This window comes from Cnephaeus nilssonii (genome assembly GCF_951640355.1).
Source record: "Cnephaeus nilssonii genome assembly, chromosome: 15".
In the NCBI taxonomy this organism is placed as follows: domain Eukaryota; kingdom Metazoa; phylum Chordata; class Mammalia; order Chiroptera; family Vespertilionidae; genus Cnephaeus; species Cnephaeus nilssonii.
The window spans coordinates 10,957,970-10,970,848 of record NC_137086.1 but is presented as its reverse complement, the minus strand read 5'-3'; the positions used below and the strand labels follow the sequence as shown (position 1 = coordinate 10,970,848).

The 12,879-nt window shown below is 37.9% G+C and overlaps 1 protein-coding gene across 8 annotated transcripts in view; it reads left to right on the top strand.

Annotated features, from left to right (window-relative positions):
• Positions 1–12,879, top strand: part of ASXL2 (ASXL transcriptional regulator 2) — a 79,716-nt gene that overhangs the window by 34,611 nt on the left and 32,226 nt on the right. For 7 of the 8 annotated variants that reach the window (XM_079792718.1, XM_079792719.1, XM_079792720.1 and 4 more), the window contains one exon: positions 2,687–2,834. In XM_079792718.1, coding sequence (XP_079648844.1) covers positions 2,687–2,834 — 148 coding nt within the window. Of the gene's footprint in view, positions 1–2,686; positions 2,835–6,590; positions 12,868–12,879 lie in introns of those variants that run through there. The other variant, XM_079792725.1, reaches the window with a different exon arrangement.

Below are 12,879 nucleotides of genomic sequence, written 5' to 3'. Positions count from 1 at the left end.
AGTCTCAGGAACTAAAGCAGGAGACTTCAGTTAGTTTTGATTTGGCTTAATTATTTAATTAGTTTGGCTTGGCTCATGTGTGTATTTCTCTTACCTCTTAAACTTTATGCTATGATCATAGTATGCTCAGTGGTTGTACATAGCCCATTAACATTAGAAAGATCTAATTTACCTATAATACCTCCTTTTTATACACTTTATTAATTTCCTGGGATTACAGGGCAATAGTACCATATGGAGTTGTTTGCATTTCTTTTAGGTTTTAGTGTTCTAGACTTTCCATATTGTTAATAACGTACTCCGTGCTGGACACTGTAGAGGCAATAAAGAAGGATAAACTGTGATCCCTGAGCTCTTGAAGCTCACGTAGTTATTGAAATAATTGTACATTGGCAAAATTTAACTGTGATATAAAGTATACTGTACTATTATAAAGTACTGTGATGATATAGAGAAAGATTAATTTTGAATAAAGGAATCTGGAAAGTTTTTGTGCGTTGGTTTAGTTTTTTAAACTTGTAAGGATTGAGTTGAACTTTGGCAGATAAGTAGTGTAAAGAGGGCCTTCCAGGACAAGGGAATAGCTTAAGCAAAGGGATAGCTAGAAGGATTCAGAATGGATTTGAAAGTAGAGTACATTGGAGTGGTTAGACCATAATCTGTGTGTGGACTAGTGTGATAGGAGTTAGGGGTGGGGTAAATGTTAGGTAATGATCAGACTTTGGAGGCTTTTGAAAACCTGCGCAGTGAGGGGGTGGGGGGCAGGGAGGTGAGGTGAGGATGTGTGTTAAGAAGATGGCAGAGTTTTTTTCAAGAGAATATCATGATCAAATCCATATCCTCCTATATAATAAAGCGCTAATATGCAAATGGTCCTCACACCCTTGCTCTGGAACTGCTCAGACACTCAACACTGGGGAGAGAGGAATGGGGACCAGCCAGGCACAAATGAGCTTGTATGAGAGGAATTGGGGACCAGCCAGGCACAAATGAGCTCGCTAGAGAGGAATGGGGACCTGCCAGGCACAAATGAGCTCATGAGAGAGGAATTGGGGACCAGCCAGGCACAATTGAGCTTGCGAGAGAGGCATGGGGACCAGCCAGGCTGTGGCCCGGGCGCCAGCGGCTGGGGCCCAGGAGAGGAATAAGCAGCCTGCCCTGTGATCCCCTGCAGCTGTGGCCGGCCCGGGTCCTGGGCCTGTGGCCAGCCAAAGGGAGGGAAGCCCAGGTACCGGGTACCTGCGACCGGCTGGAGGAGGGAATCCTGGGTCCCAGGTGCAGAGCGAGGCAGAGGTGGTTAGGGGCGATCAGTCTAGCAAGGGAGCAGTTAGGGGCGATCAGGCAGGCAGGCAGGTGAGCGGTTAGGAGCCAGCGGTCCCAGATTGCGAGAGGCAGTCGGACATCCCCCGAGGGTTCCCGGATTGGAGAGGGTGTAGGCTGGGCTGAGGGACCCCCCTCCCCCACTCCCATGCACAAATTTCATGCACCGGGCCTCTAGTTTAGGAAGATAATTAGATAGGGTATGTTTAAGGGTAAAGCAGGAAAACTTGTAAAAAATATGTTTATGATTGTTTGAAATAATTGGCCTGAATACAAAAGTAGTGAAAGAGATGGAGGCAAAGATCAGAGTTTTCGAGTGTTAATTGTAGGTTAGGTAGGTTACATGTCAGAATTCTGACTAGAATAATAAATTATATGGGAAAATAAAAAATATATTGAGAGGAAAAAGAACCATCTGTATGCAATTTTATAACTTAGAAATAACATTAGTTATTTATATGTGTATATTTTTATATACTATATAAATTCATAACTAATATTTATTGAGCTCTTATCATATGCCAGGCACAGTTTTTCATTTATTAACTCATTTAATTTCAGAGTGATCTTTTAAGGAAGGTACTGTTATTCCTGTCTAATAGACAGGGAAACTGAAGAATGAGAGGTTAAGATTTTGATGAAGGGTAAACAGTTAGGAGAAGATAAAGCCAGAATTCAAACCCAGAAAGTCTTAATTTCCTAGTTGTTGATCTTACAACTGTCCTATTTTATCTCTCACATACTGTTCTGACACAGGTATCCTTTCTGACTGACATTCTCAAAATCCAGCGTAGAAACCAAAGATTCATGTGATTTAAAAAAAAAAAAAAAAAGATTTCTTTTGTATTTGATTCTTGATGGTTACTAACCAATATTTGGGAAACAATTAGATTCAAATAATGGACTATCTTTTGCTTCCCAAACTCTTGATTGAATTCACAATACATAATGGTACTAATATATGCATATATATATATATATATATATATTATACATATATATTACATGGCTGATGCATGCACACATGCTTTATAACATTTTTATTATATAGTTGTTTTTATCCTGAACATATAATATTTATCTGACATACATATATATACCAAATTCTTATCTAATTTAAGTCTCTGTGTTGTGCCTACATATTATTAGCATGTAAAATTTTTACCTTTGGATATAGATTGAAACATTTAGCTACTTTGATCCAAAAAAGAGAGATGACCAGGATTCAGAAAATATTGTTAGTTCTGCTGTTGAATCTTTAATACAAAAAAATTAATCAACCCAGTTGAGCAATGGGTATCAAAGACTTAATTCTTATTTGCTGAATTGGTAATGATTAATCCTAATCGGATGCCTACATTTTCAGAAAGATGTGCCGGATGGGGTGAAAGAGCTATCAGAAGGTTCAGAAGAAAGCAGTGATGGTCAGTCAGATTCCCAGAGTTCTGAGAACAGCAGCAGCAGCAGTGATGGCAGCAACAAGGAGGGAAAAAAGAACAGGTGGAAAAGGAAAGGTAAATACACCTGATCCATTAATAAAGTACTGTAGGATAAAATGCCCTTGTTAGTAGTTGGTTTTATTTCAGACCCTCAATCTGTTAGTCTCCTTCCCTTACCCTTTAGATCAGTACTGTCCAATAGAATTTCCTTCTGTCATGGAAGTGTTCTGTATCTATGCTGTCCAATGCAACAAAGTAGCCACTAGCTACATGTGTCTATTGAGCACTTAAAATATGGCAAGTGTGACCAAGGAACTGAATTTTAAATTTTATTTTAACTTCAATTTTAATAGCCATTTATGGCTAGTGGCTACCACATTGGACACCATAGCTCTAGGTTTTACCTGGGTTTATTTTTAGCTCTTGGCCATCTATAGCCTGCTTTAGGATATTCTGATTTTATTTACCCATTAATCTTCTTTTCTAAAATTTGAACACTTTTTACTCTAACAACTCTCTCCTTACTAGGAAAAGAATGCTTTTCATTTCTATTAGCAAAGACTAAATTTAGTGTGCTAGCCTTTGCTCTCATCCCCTGCTTGGTGTCTGCTTCATAGTTTACCCAGTAACTTTCTTTAAGGAACAGTGTCTTGTGCTACAGCTTCCGGCCATGGATTTTCCATTTAAGGATACACATTATTACCCATTCCTGCTAATTATCTGTAGCTTCTTGTCAGAGTCTTGAAGAGGACAAATTGTTTTTGTACCAAAATATTAATAAATTTAGCTATACATGGCAAGGCAGATTTTTTTTAAATTTAATAAATATTTATTGTTCAGATTACAATTGTTTCTCCTTTTTTCCCACCATATCTCCCCACCACCCAGTTCCCACCTCCCCTCTGCCTTTACCTCCCCCCCACTGTCCTTATCCATAGGTGTATGATTTTTGTCCAGTCTCTTCCCGTACCCCCCACACAGACACCCCTTTCCCCCTGAGAATTATCAATCCACTCCCATTCTTAAATGAACCATGATGATTCCTTTTTAAGGGTTGATACAAGGCTTTTTTTTTTTTTTTTTTTTTTACTCTGGACTGATTATACATAGCAAAATAGACATCTAATAGTTTTCCTAGGTTGGATATCCTCTTAGGTTTGAGTTTTAGGTGAGCTGTCTTTGGATCTAGAAACTAAGAGTTATGTTTTTTGGGATACTTGACTCATTAATTTTAAGTTCCTTTAGAAGTATTGATGTAGAACTATATCAGAAAAAGTCTTATTTATCCTCATCTCTGTGTTAATGTGTATGCTACTCCTGGAGAGAATTGAGATAATTGGTGGAATCATGTGAGTTCTCTGGTATGGCTACGACACATGCAATTGGGGAAAATTTGGGATTGTGAGGATTTTAGCTTTTAAGATCACAACCACTTCAATAGCAACCCAGACTTCAAATTTTGGGAATGAATGGAATAAAGGTGAGACAAAGCCAGGACCTGTTACTAATATTCTGATACATATTTTTAAAGCAATCCCTGTCAATAGTGAAAGGAGGTATAGTCCAGGCCTATATTCCTTATGCACTAAGAGTTAAGGATCTTTTTTGGAAGGGTACAGCTGAAAGTATTAAAAGTTCTATCCCTCCTTTTTTGCCTCCCCAGTTTCAACTTTTTAAGTTTGGAAATGGTTGATCTAAGATTAAGAACCAAGCAAAGTCATCAGGCTAGAGAAACAGCAAGATTTAGAATGTCTGGATGTGGCTGGAAACAGGGAAATCAGTATTGAAGAAGGCCAGACTAATAAAGTGGAAACAAAATCATGGTCTTGGAAGTCTTGACTGTTCATTAGCCACATATGCTACAGTAGCTGTTTTGAGTAGTGGCTGTACAATGTTGTTAAAGGTTGTCTCTAAGAATTTAAGGTAAATGTATTACAATACAGGAAGATCTAAGAAATAACAATAGAACCCCATTGTCAGTAGCTTATGAAGTAGGCTAAAATAGCATAACATTGCTTAATACTCAGCATCTATAATAATAAAAGTGTAATATGCTAATTAGACCGGACGTCCTTCTGGACAAAGGCTGGGCTGTGAGGGAAGCCTGAGTCCTGGGTGCCTGCCGGTGGCTGGAGGGAAGCCCGGGTCCCAGGTGCCAGAGGGAAGCCGGTGCCGGCAGCTGGGGGAAGGAAGGCCTACTCTTGCACGAATTTTGTGCATTGGGCCTCTAGTAATAATAGAAGATACTAACAGCAGGGTAATAGCAAAATAAAAATTGTGGTTCAGATAAATTGTTTTGAATTGCCTTTGATTCATTCCTTTTCTAGAACTTATCACAATATTGGGTATTTATCCTTGGTTTACATTACAATGAAATGTTCCATCACAATCTTTTCTGATTGTAGGTAGTCTGTTAAAATGAGAGTGGAATGGGCTGTGTATGGTGTTTGGAAGGTGGAGATGAGAGGTACATATGATGTCATATAGAATTCATGTTTACTCTAGCAGCTCTGATATTCTTTTTTTTTTTTTTTTAAATATATTTTATTGATTTTTTACAGAGAGGAAGAGAGAGGGATAGAGAGTTAGAAACATCGATGAGAGAGAAACATCGATCAGCTGCCTCTTGCACACCCCCTACTGGGGATGTGCCCGCAACCAAGGTACATGCCCTTGACCGGAATCGAACCTGGGACCCTTGAGTCCGCAGGCCGACGCTCTATCCACTGAGCCAAACCGGTCTCGGCTGATATTCTTAAGAAATGGATAAATGCAGGGCTACCAATAGTGAAGAATGATTTAATCTTTCATTCATGGGTCACACATGGTACAGATATGGACATTTTAGGTATATGCTATGTATTTATGAATGTTCTTGTAGTCCAGTGAAATTAAAGTGAAAATTATAGTTAGCAGTGACAGGAGCAGCTTGCAGCAGAGCAGCTCTAAATCAGTTGCAGTTTTTAAAAAAGGTAAAGCAAAATAATTGTGCCTATTCCTTTTTCTTATTGAGGGCTTTTCCTCTCAATCTGACATCACTTTATTTCAAATGCATTGTAAGACAGGAAGAACATTGAGATAATATCAAAACCCACTTCCTTTTATGTACAAAAATAAAGAGCTCTGACAGCAAAACTGATACTTCTGGTTGAAAATCGATAGAAACTCTCTTGATATAGTTGTACCTTTCAGCCAAGTAGGAATAGAGAACAGAACTTTGAAATTCAGCCCAATATTAAAACTAGTTTATTGATTTCCATGTAAAGTGGAAGAACTTAGAAGCTTGTAGTTTTTGGTACTTAATTTTCAGACAGGAAACAATGTTCAGAGAAGAACTTTATGAAATTCCAAGCCAAGGTAAGGTGGAATGACTCCAGAAAAATTATTAAAATCAACTTTTTCTGTTGCTTTTTTTGGTAGGATCATAGCTAAGTAAGTCTTTGCCTTTTCCCCCAAATAAAATATAAATACTGTAGCATGAAGCAATTGCAGAAATATTATTTTTATCTTCTAAAAGAAAAAAGTTTTTCAGATTTTAGTATGCTTTTAAAGTGTCTTAAGAAAAACATTAAATGTGAAATGTATCTTTTCACCTACAAGAAATTGCTAGCTCTTTCCAGGAGCATGACCTAATGTTAATTTTACTGCTTGTCCAGAACTATTTTAAGTCAGGAATTTGATATATACAGTATATTGTGTTTTTAGTTGAAATACCATAGTCCTCCCTGTCCTCTAACATTTATTTATATGTTAAGTTGCTGAATGGGGATGATTATGTATAGAAATATCTCCTTTAAAAGAATAATAGGGAGAAAAACCTCCTTTGGACAAAGTTAACTTATGTGGGGAGAGACCATTGGGAGAGATGTTCTTTTTCTCTTCTGGAGTGGTTGGTGGCTGAGTTGGAGGTTTTAGCTGTCATGTATTAAAGATGGCTACACTATTAGGACTTGGATAGTTAGGGTGCCCAGAAGCAAGGGAAGGTATTCAGGTATGGCCTCTCCATCTTTGATTATGGGACTGTTTGAATATCACGAGGAGCTAGTCTGCCCAGTTTGGAGTAGACTACACTTGCTGTGGGAAGAAGGTGCTTAGAACTGTAACAATCTTACTTCTGGAAATGAAATTCCCCTCAAGAAAGACTATCCTGTAAATAAAACAATTTTGGAAACTTCAATTGCTATAATTGTTTCAACTATTAAGCCTTCATCTATATAAAGCTAAGTTTTAATTTTTATATTACTGCTTCATTATTTCTGATAGCATCTAATATTTAAGAGGAGCCCATTGAATGTTTTTAGGAGAAAATAAAATATCAATGATTATTTACTAAAGCTTTAAATTCAAATGTATTTAATATGAATAGTCCATATCCTGTTGATGTTATTCAATATAATAACTATCCATTGAAATGGGAAATTCTCAGTGCTATAATATATCTGAAAAGCAGTATCTTCTGCACATATATTCAGTGGGTGGTACATAACTATCCAACAACCTGAAACTACTTTAGTAAATTATGCAAAACTGGCTTTAATGAGCACCAAGTTTAAATGTTTTTCTGAAACCACTTTATTTTAAAGCTTTCTCCACTGGGTTGCTCTTTGATTTTTTGGGTAACATTTTTTGTTTGTTTTTTTAAATCAAATAGTAACAGTTGATCTTTTGACTAGAATTTGTTGATCTGTTGTTGTGTCTATATGTTTATATGAAACATTTTTGTTTCTAACCAGATTCTAAATATGTTTTTTAATGAGTGCTTTTAATATGTTGAGCAGTTCACATTGGAGAACCAGTAGATCAGGATATAATATTGAGAAGTATTGTTTAGGTCATTCTTTATTTATAAAGCTAAAGAAATGTCTCTATTTAAACTATTTGCTACATTTAATCTTTTCCCATTATGTATCGTTTGCCAGGTATTTGGGAGAACAATTTGAATAAGGTGTGGGTTCCACCCATATCTAGAGGTATAGAAATAAGCAGATAATTAGCAAATACTAATAAGTAGCAAGTGTTTGTGTTTATCATATTATGACAGAATTAGAAAAGAGAGTAGTTAGCTTTACCTGGGTTAGTGAGTATTATATGAGACATAGAAAGATTTAATATATTCTCCCCTTGAGAGTATAATTTCTAGTGAAGATAGGACATATCATGGAAAGAAAATATATGTAAAGGCAAGAAGGTGGAAGTGTGTGTACAGTGTTTTCAAGAAACCATAGGAAGAAAAGTTTGGCTAGAAGAGAGGGAATTTGTGGGGGAAAAAAAGAGGAAAGAAGTTGGGATCAGACTGTTAATCTTTATTGCTAGTCTCCATTATTTATAGGTTGGAGATGTACATAAAGTAACTTCTTAGGAAAATTAAGATATGTAGTATGGATCTGAGAATGGCAACACTGCTGACTCAAATTTTCGTAGCCACATACCAAGAGGAACAAGATTTTTGTTTATAATGCCTGCCCAGCATGCATTGAGCGTCAGTGGTTGAGCGTCGACCTATGCACCAGGAGGTCATGGTTCGATTCCTGGTCAGGGCACATACCTGGGTTGCAGCATGCAGGAGGCAGCTGGTCAATGATTCTCATCATTGATGTTTCTATCTCTCTCCCTTGCTCTTTCCTCTGAAATCAATAAAAATGTATTTTTTAAAAATATATTTTTGTTTATAGACCTTTTTCTGTTGGTTTTATCCTCTTGTCTTTCCTGTTGGCTTTATCCACTTGTCCAGTTAGTATCTGAGTTAATATACTAGCTTTGATTTATTTTTCTACTCAATAGAGTTTATATTAGTTCAATTTATTTCTAACCATTGGTATATAGGTCAAAAGAATTCTCTTCCATTCTATTCTCTCATACCTCATATTATTGCGCTTCACTTTATTGCGCTTCACAGATGCTACGTGTTTTTTTTTTACAAAGTGAACGTTTGTGACAACCCTGTGTTGAGCATGTCTGTTAATGCCATTTTTCCAACAGCATTTGCTTCCTGTGTCACATTTTGGTAATTCTCACAATATTTCAGATTTTTTCATTATTACTATATTTGTTATGGTTATCTGTGATGTTATTGTAATTGTTTTGGGGCACCACAAACTGTGTCCATGTAAGATGGTGAACTTCACCAATAAGTGAATGGCTCCACCAATTGGCCATTCCTCATTTCTGTTTCTCTCCTTTGTCCTCCCTATTCCCTGAGACACAATAATATTGTAATTAGGCCACTTAATAACCCTATAGTGGCCTTTAAGTGTTCAAGTGAAGGGTCTCACATCTCTCACTTTAAGTAAAAAACTAGAAATATTAAACTTAGTAAGGAAGGTACGTACAAAGCTGAGATAGGCAAGAGCATCAAACACTTAGGCAGATTTTGAATGCAAAGGAAAAGTTCATGAAGGAAATTAAAAGTGCTACTCTAGGCCTGGCTGGTGTGCTCAATGGTTAGGGCATCATTTAGTGCAATGTAGTGTCATGGATTCGATCCCGGCTCCAGTTGAGGTTCATGTTTGAGGCAACCAGTCAATGTGTCTCTCTCACATCGATGTATATTTGAGTTTGCTTCACTGGTGGGTCCTGGAATCTTTATGCTTTAGTTCAGTTGGCTTTGAGATATGTTTGTGGTTTTGTTTGTTAGAAAGGGCTTTGAGGCAGGTGAGAAAATGTATATTCTCAGATATATGCAAATCATTAAAAACAAAATAAACCTAGTTAAATATTAATACTTTTAAACTTTATTTTCATTATGTCCCTTTAAAAACATTGGTCAAATCAAAAAGACAGTAACAAGTGTTGGCAAGGATGTGGAGAAATTAGAAGAAATTCTACATTTCTGGTAGAACTGTTAAAATGGTGTGTCCATTTTGGTAAACAATTTGGCAGTTTCTCAGAAAGTTAAACATAAAGTTATAGTTTATATATGAACCAAGAAGAATTCAAAACATATGTCCAACACTGTTCGCCCTGCACGAAGAAGTCAAAATATTTTTCCAGCGGCAGAATAATCGAAATAACAAGAACTGTTCTCTGATGATGAGTGGGTAGCCAAGCTTGTATACCTGGCAGATATTTTTTTGCTATTAAATGAACTAAACATATCCTTGCAAGGACAATTTAAGGATGTGTTCAATCTAACGAGGTAAAATGGATGCTTTTCAAAAGAAAATATTACTGTGGCAAACGCGGTTGGCTGAAGAAGATCTGCAAATGTTTTCAAACTTTGATGAATATTTAAGAGAGAAGGATGTCAACTGCAGAGGTGGTAAACATTGTTCAACAGCACTTACAATCACTCACAGAATCTTTTGGTCGTTATTACACAAAGAATGAAGATCCCAGGCATGGCAATGTGTGGATAATAGATCCATTTGCAGCAAACATTGAAGATAGGAATTTAAGCATGAATGAAAAAGAAAGTCACATCCATCTATCATCCGACAACAGTCTCAAAGCTAAATTCCAGTCATCCTTACCAAGACCTCATTTTTGGATCTCCATTAAAAGTGAATACCCATTGGGGAGTGAAAATTTTGATTCAATTTTCAACAACATATTTATGCGAAAAAAAAACATTTTCATCTATCACAGCAATTAAAACTCAGTACCAATCTCGGCTTGAAATAAATATGGCTCCCTGTCGTGCAGTAACGGCATTGGAGCCAAAAATCCATAAACTTATTTCAAGCCAACAGGAGTAAATATCACACTCTAAAAATGTGTAATCTACACTAATAAAAGAGAAACATGCAAATTGACCATCATTCCGCTACACCCACCAGCCAGTCAGGAGTGAGTATGCAAATTAACCCAACAAAGATGGCGGTGGCCACAGAGCTGGAGTGAGCAGGAGGCTTGGGTTGTCCCTGGTGATGGAGGAAGCCAAGCTTCCCGCTTGCCCTGGCCTCCACTCAAGGCTACAAAGTTTCAATTATAGAAGATAAATAAATCCCATATACCTGCTTCCAGTCAGCCCTAGCCTCCGCTCAAGGAGGTGCTGGAAAAAAAAAAGAAAAGGAAAAAAAGGAGGGGCTGGGAGCTTGGGTCACCGGCGGGGGGGGGGTGGGTGGTGTGTGTGGCCAGCCTGCAAACAACCATCAGCCCCTCACCCAGGCTGGCCAGGCACCCCAGCGGGACCCCCCACCCTGAAGGGGCTGTGGCCAGCCTGCAAACAGTCATCAGCCCCTCACCCAGGCTGGCCACACCCCCATGGCCCGATCCCTGTAAGCGGTTAGTCGAGCCCTGACCTGTTTGGCTCAGTGGATAGAGCGTTGGCCTGTGGACTGAAGGGTCCCAGGTTCGATTCCAGTCAAGGGCATGTACCTTGGTTGTGGGCACATCCCCAGTAGGGGGTGTGCAGGAGGCAACTAATCGATATTTCTCTCTCATCGATGTTTCCAACACTCTATCCTTCTCCCTTCCTCTCTGTAATAAATCAATAAAATATATTTAAAATAAATAAATAAATGGGCAGTCAAACATCCCTCGAGGGTCCCAGATTGGAGAGGGTACAGGCTGGGTTGAGGGACACCCCCCCCCATGCACGAATTTCGTGCACTGGGCCTATAGTCCTATATAATAAAAGACTTAATATGCAAATTGACCAAACGGTGGAACAACCAGTCACTATGACATGCACTGACCACCAGGGGGCAGACGCTCAACACAGGAGCTGCCCCTAGCCCACAGGTCCCAAGCCAGCCAAGGCAGGTACCAGCGGGGTCCCCCCTGGCCCCGCTGGTCGCCCCACAGATCAGCCCTGATTGCCGGCCAGGCCTAGGGACCCTACCCATGCACAAATTTCATGCATCGGGCCTCTAGTACTTAAATAAGTTTCAATTATTTTGTAAAAATAAAACTTACTTTAATAAATTTGTTATAATTAAACAACCTTTGAAGATATTATGATTAAATAAGTATAATGTTATATTAAATAGGTGCATTTCATATTAAAACGGAAGTGCTCTAATCATTATTTTACAAATGTATTTATCTTTTTAAAAAAATATTAGTGGTCCATGGGATTTAAAATTATGAATTTAGTGGTCCGTGAGGTCTGAAAGTTTGGCGACCACTGAACTATATCATAAGGGTCGAAATATAAAGCTAAAGCTACGTAGATAAGTCATTTTAATATTCTCTGCTCTTGTCCTCTTTAAAATGTTATTTACTGTGTATTCTTTTCTTAGGATATCTAAGAGACAATTGAAATGCTCTATTTCCAAACTTTTGTATTCCAGTGAACCATGCTTCTGCATTTTCATGTTAGGTAGCTACCTACCAACATACCTGATTTGGTATCTTAAAGCTCTTTAGCCCACACTATGGGATTCCATTTTGCTATTAAGCCTTTTCAGTCCAACTACTATTAAAGGAGAAGGCATTAGTAAGCATGCACTCTTCAAAGTCATCACTAGCAGTAGTGATTATTTTATTTTTATTGTTAAGGGGTCTGAATCAACAATTTATCTCATCATAGATAATGCACTGTTAAACCAAAGTTTATTATAAGAGGTATAGGCTCTTGGAGGGGAAGACCCTCATTCACATAAGACTAATGTTGGGCTAAGCTCTGGGGTATAAAACAGCTAGTAATGAAGTAGAGAGTGGTTTACATTTTGTCAACCTACATTGCTTCCATTAGAGAAATCCTCAAGTGTCCTCACCCTAGTAGCCCTAAAACTATTGATTTAAGAGATGTGGAAATATCAGTATTAAAGCTGTAGTAGAGTTTTTGCGGTGGAATGGCCTTATTGCCTTTATTTTAAAGATAGGGAAAACTGGGACCTATTCTATCAATCCAGGTTTCTTCCACTATATCATGTTGTTAGATTTACCTTAAGAACATACATACTGTCCAACAGGCTCTAGAATCTTTTCTAAGTTTATCTAATTTGGTGACTAATGGTTTATATTCTGCTTCCTGTTTCTTCAATCAATTCTTTTGAAAAATTAAAGAATGAAAAGGTATGAATACTAACACCCACCCCTTCCCCATCCTATCATCCTTCACTAGAGCTTTCTGAGGATATAAACTGAAAAGGGAGGCTGTTTGCCGTAGAACTCCAAAAAGAAGATCCTTCCCAAAAGTGTTTGGTCACAGTTCTTAATACAGGTAGCAGAATAT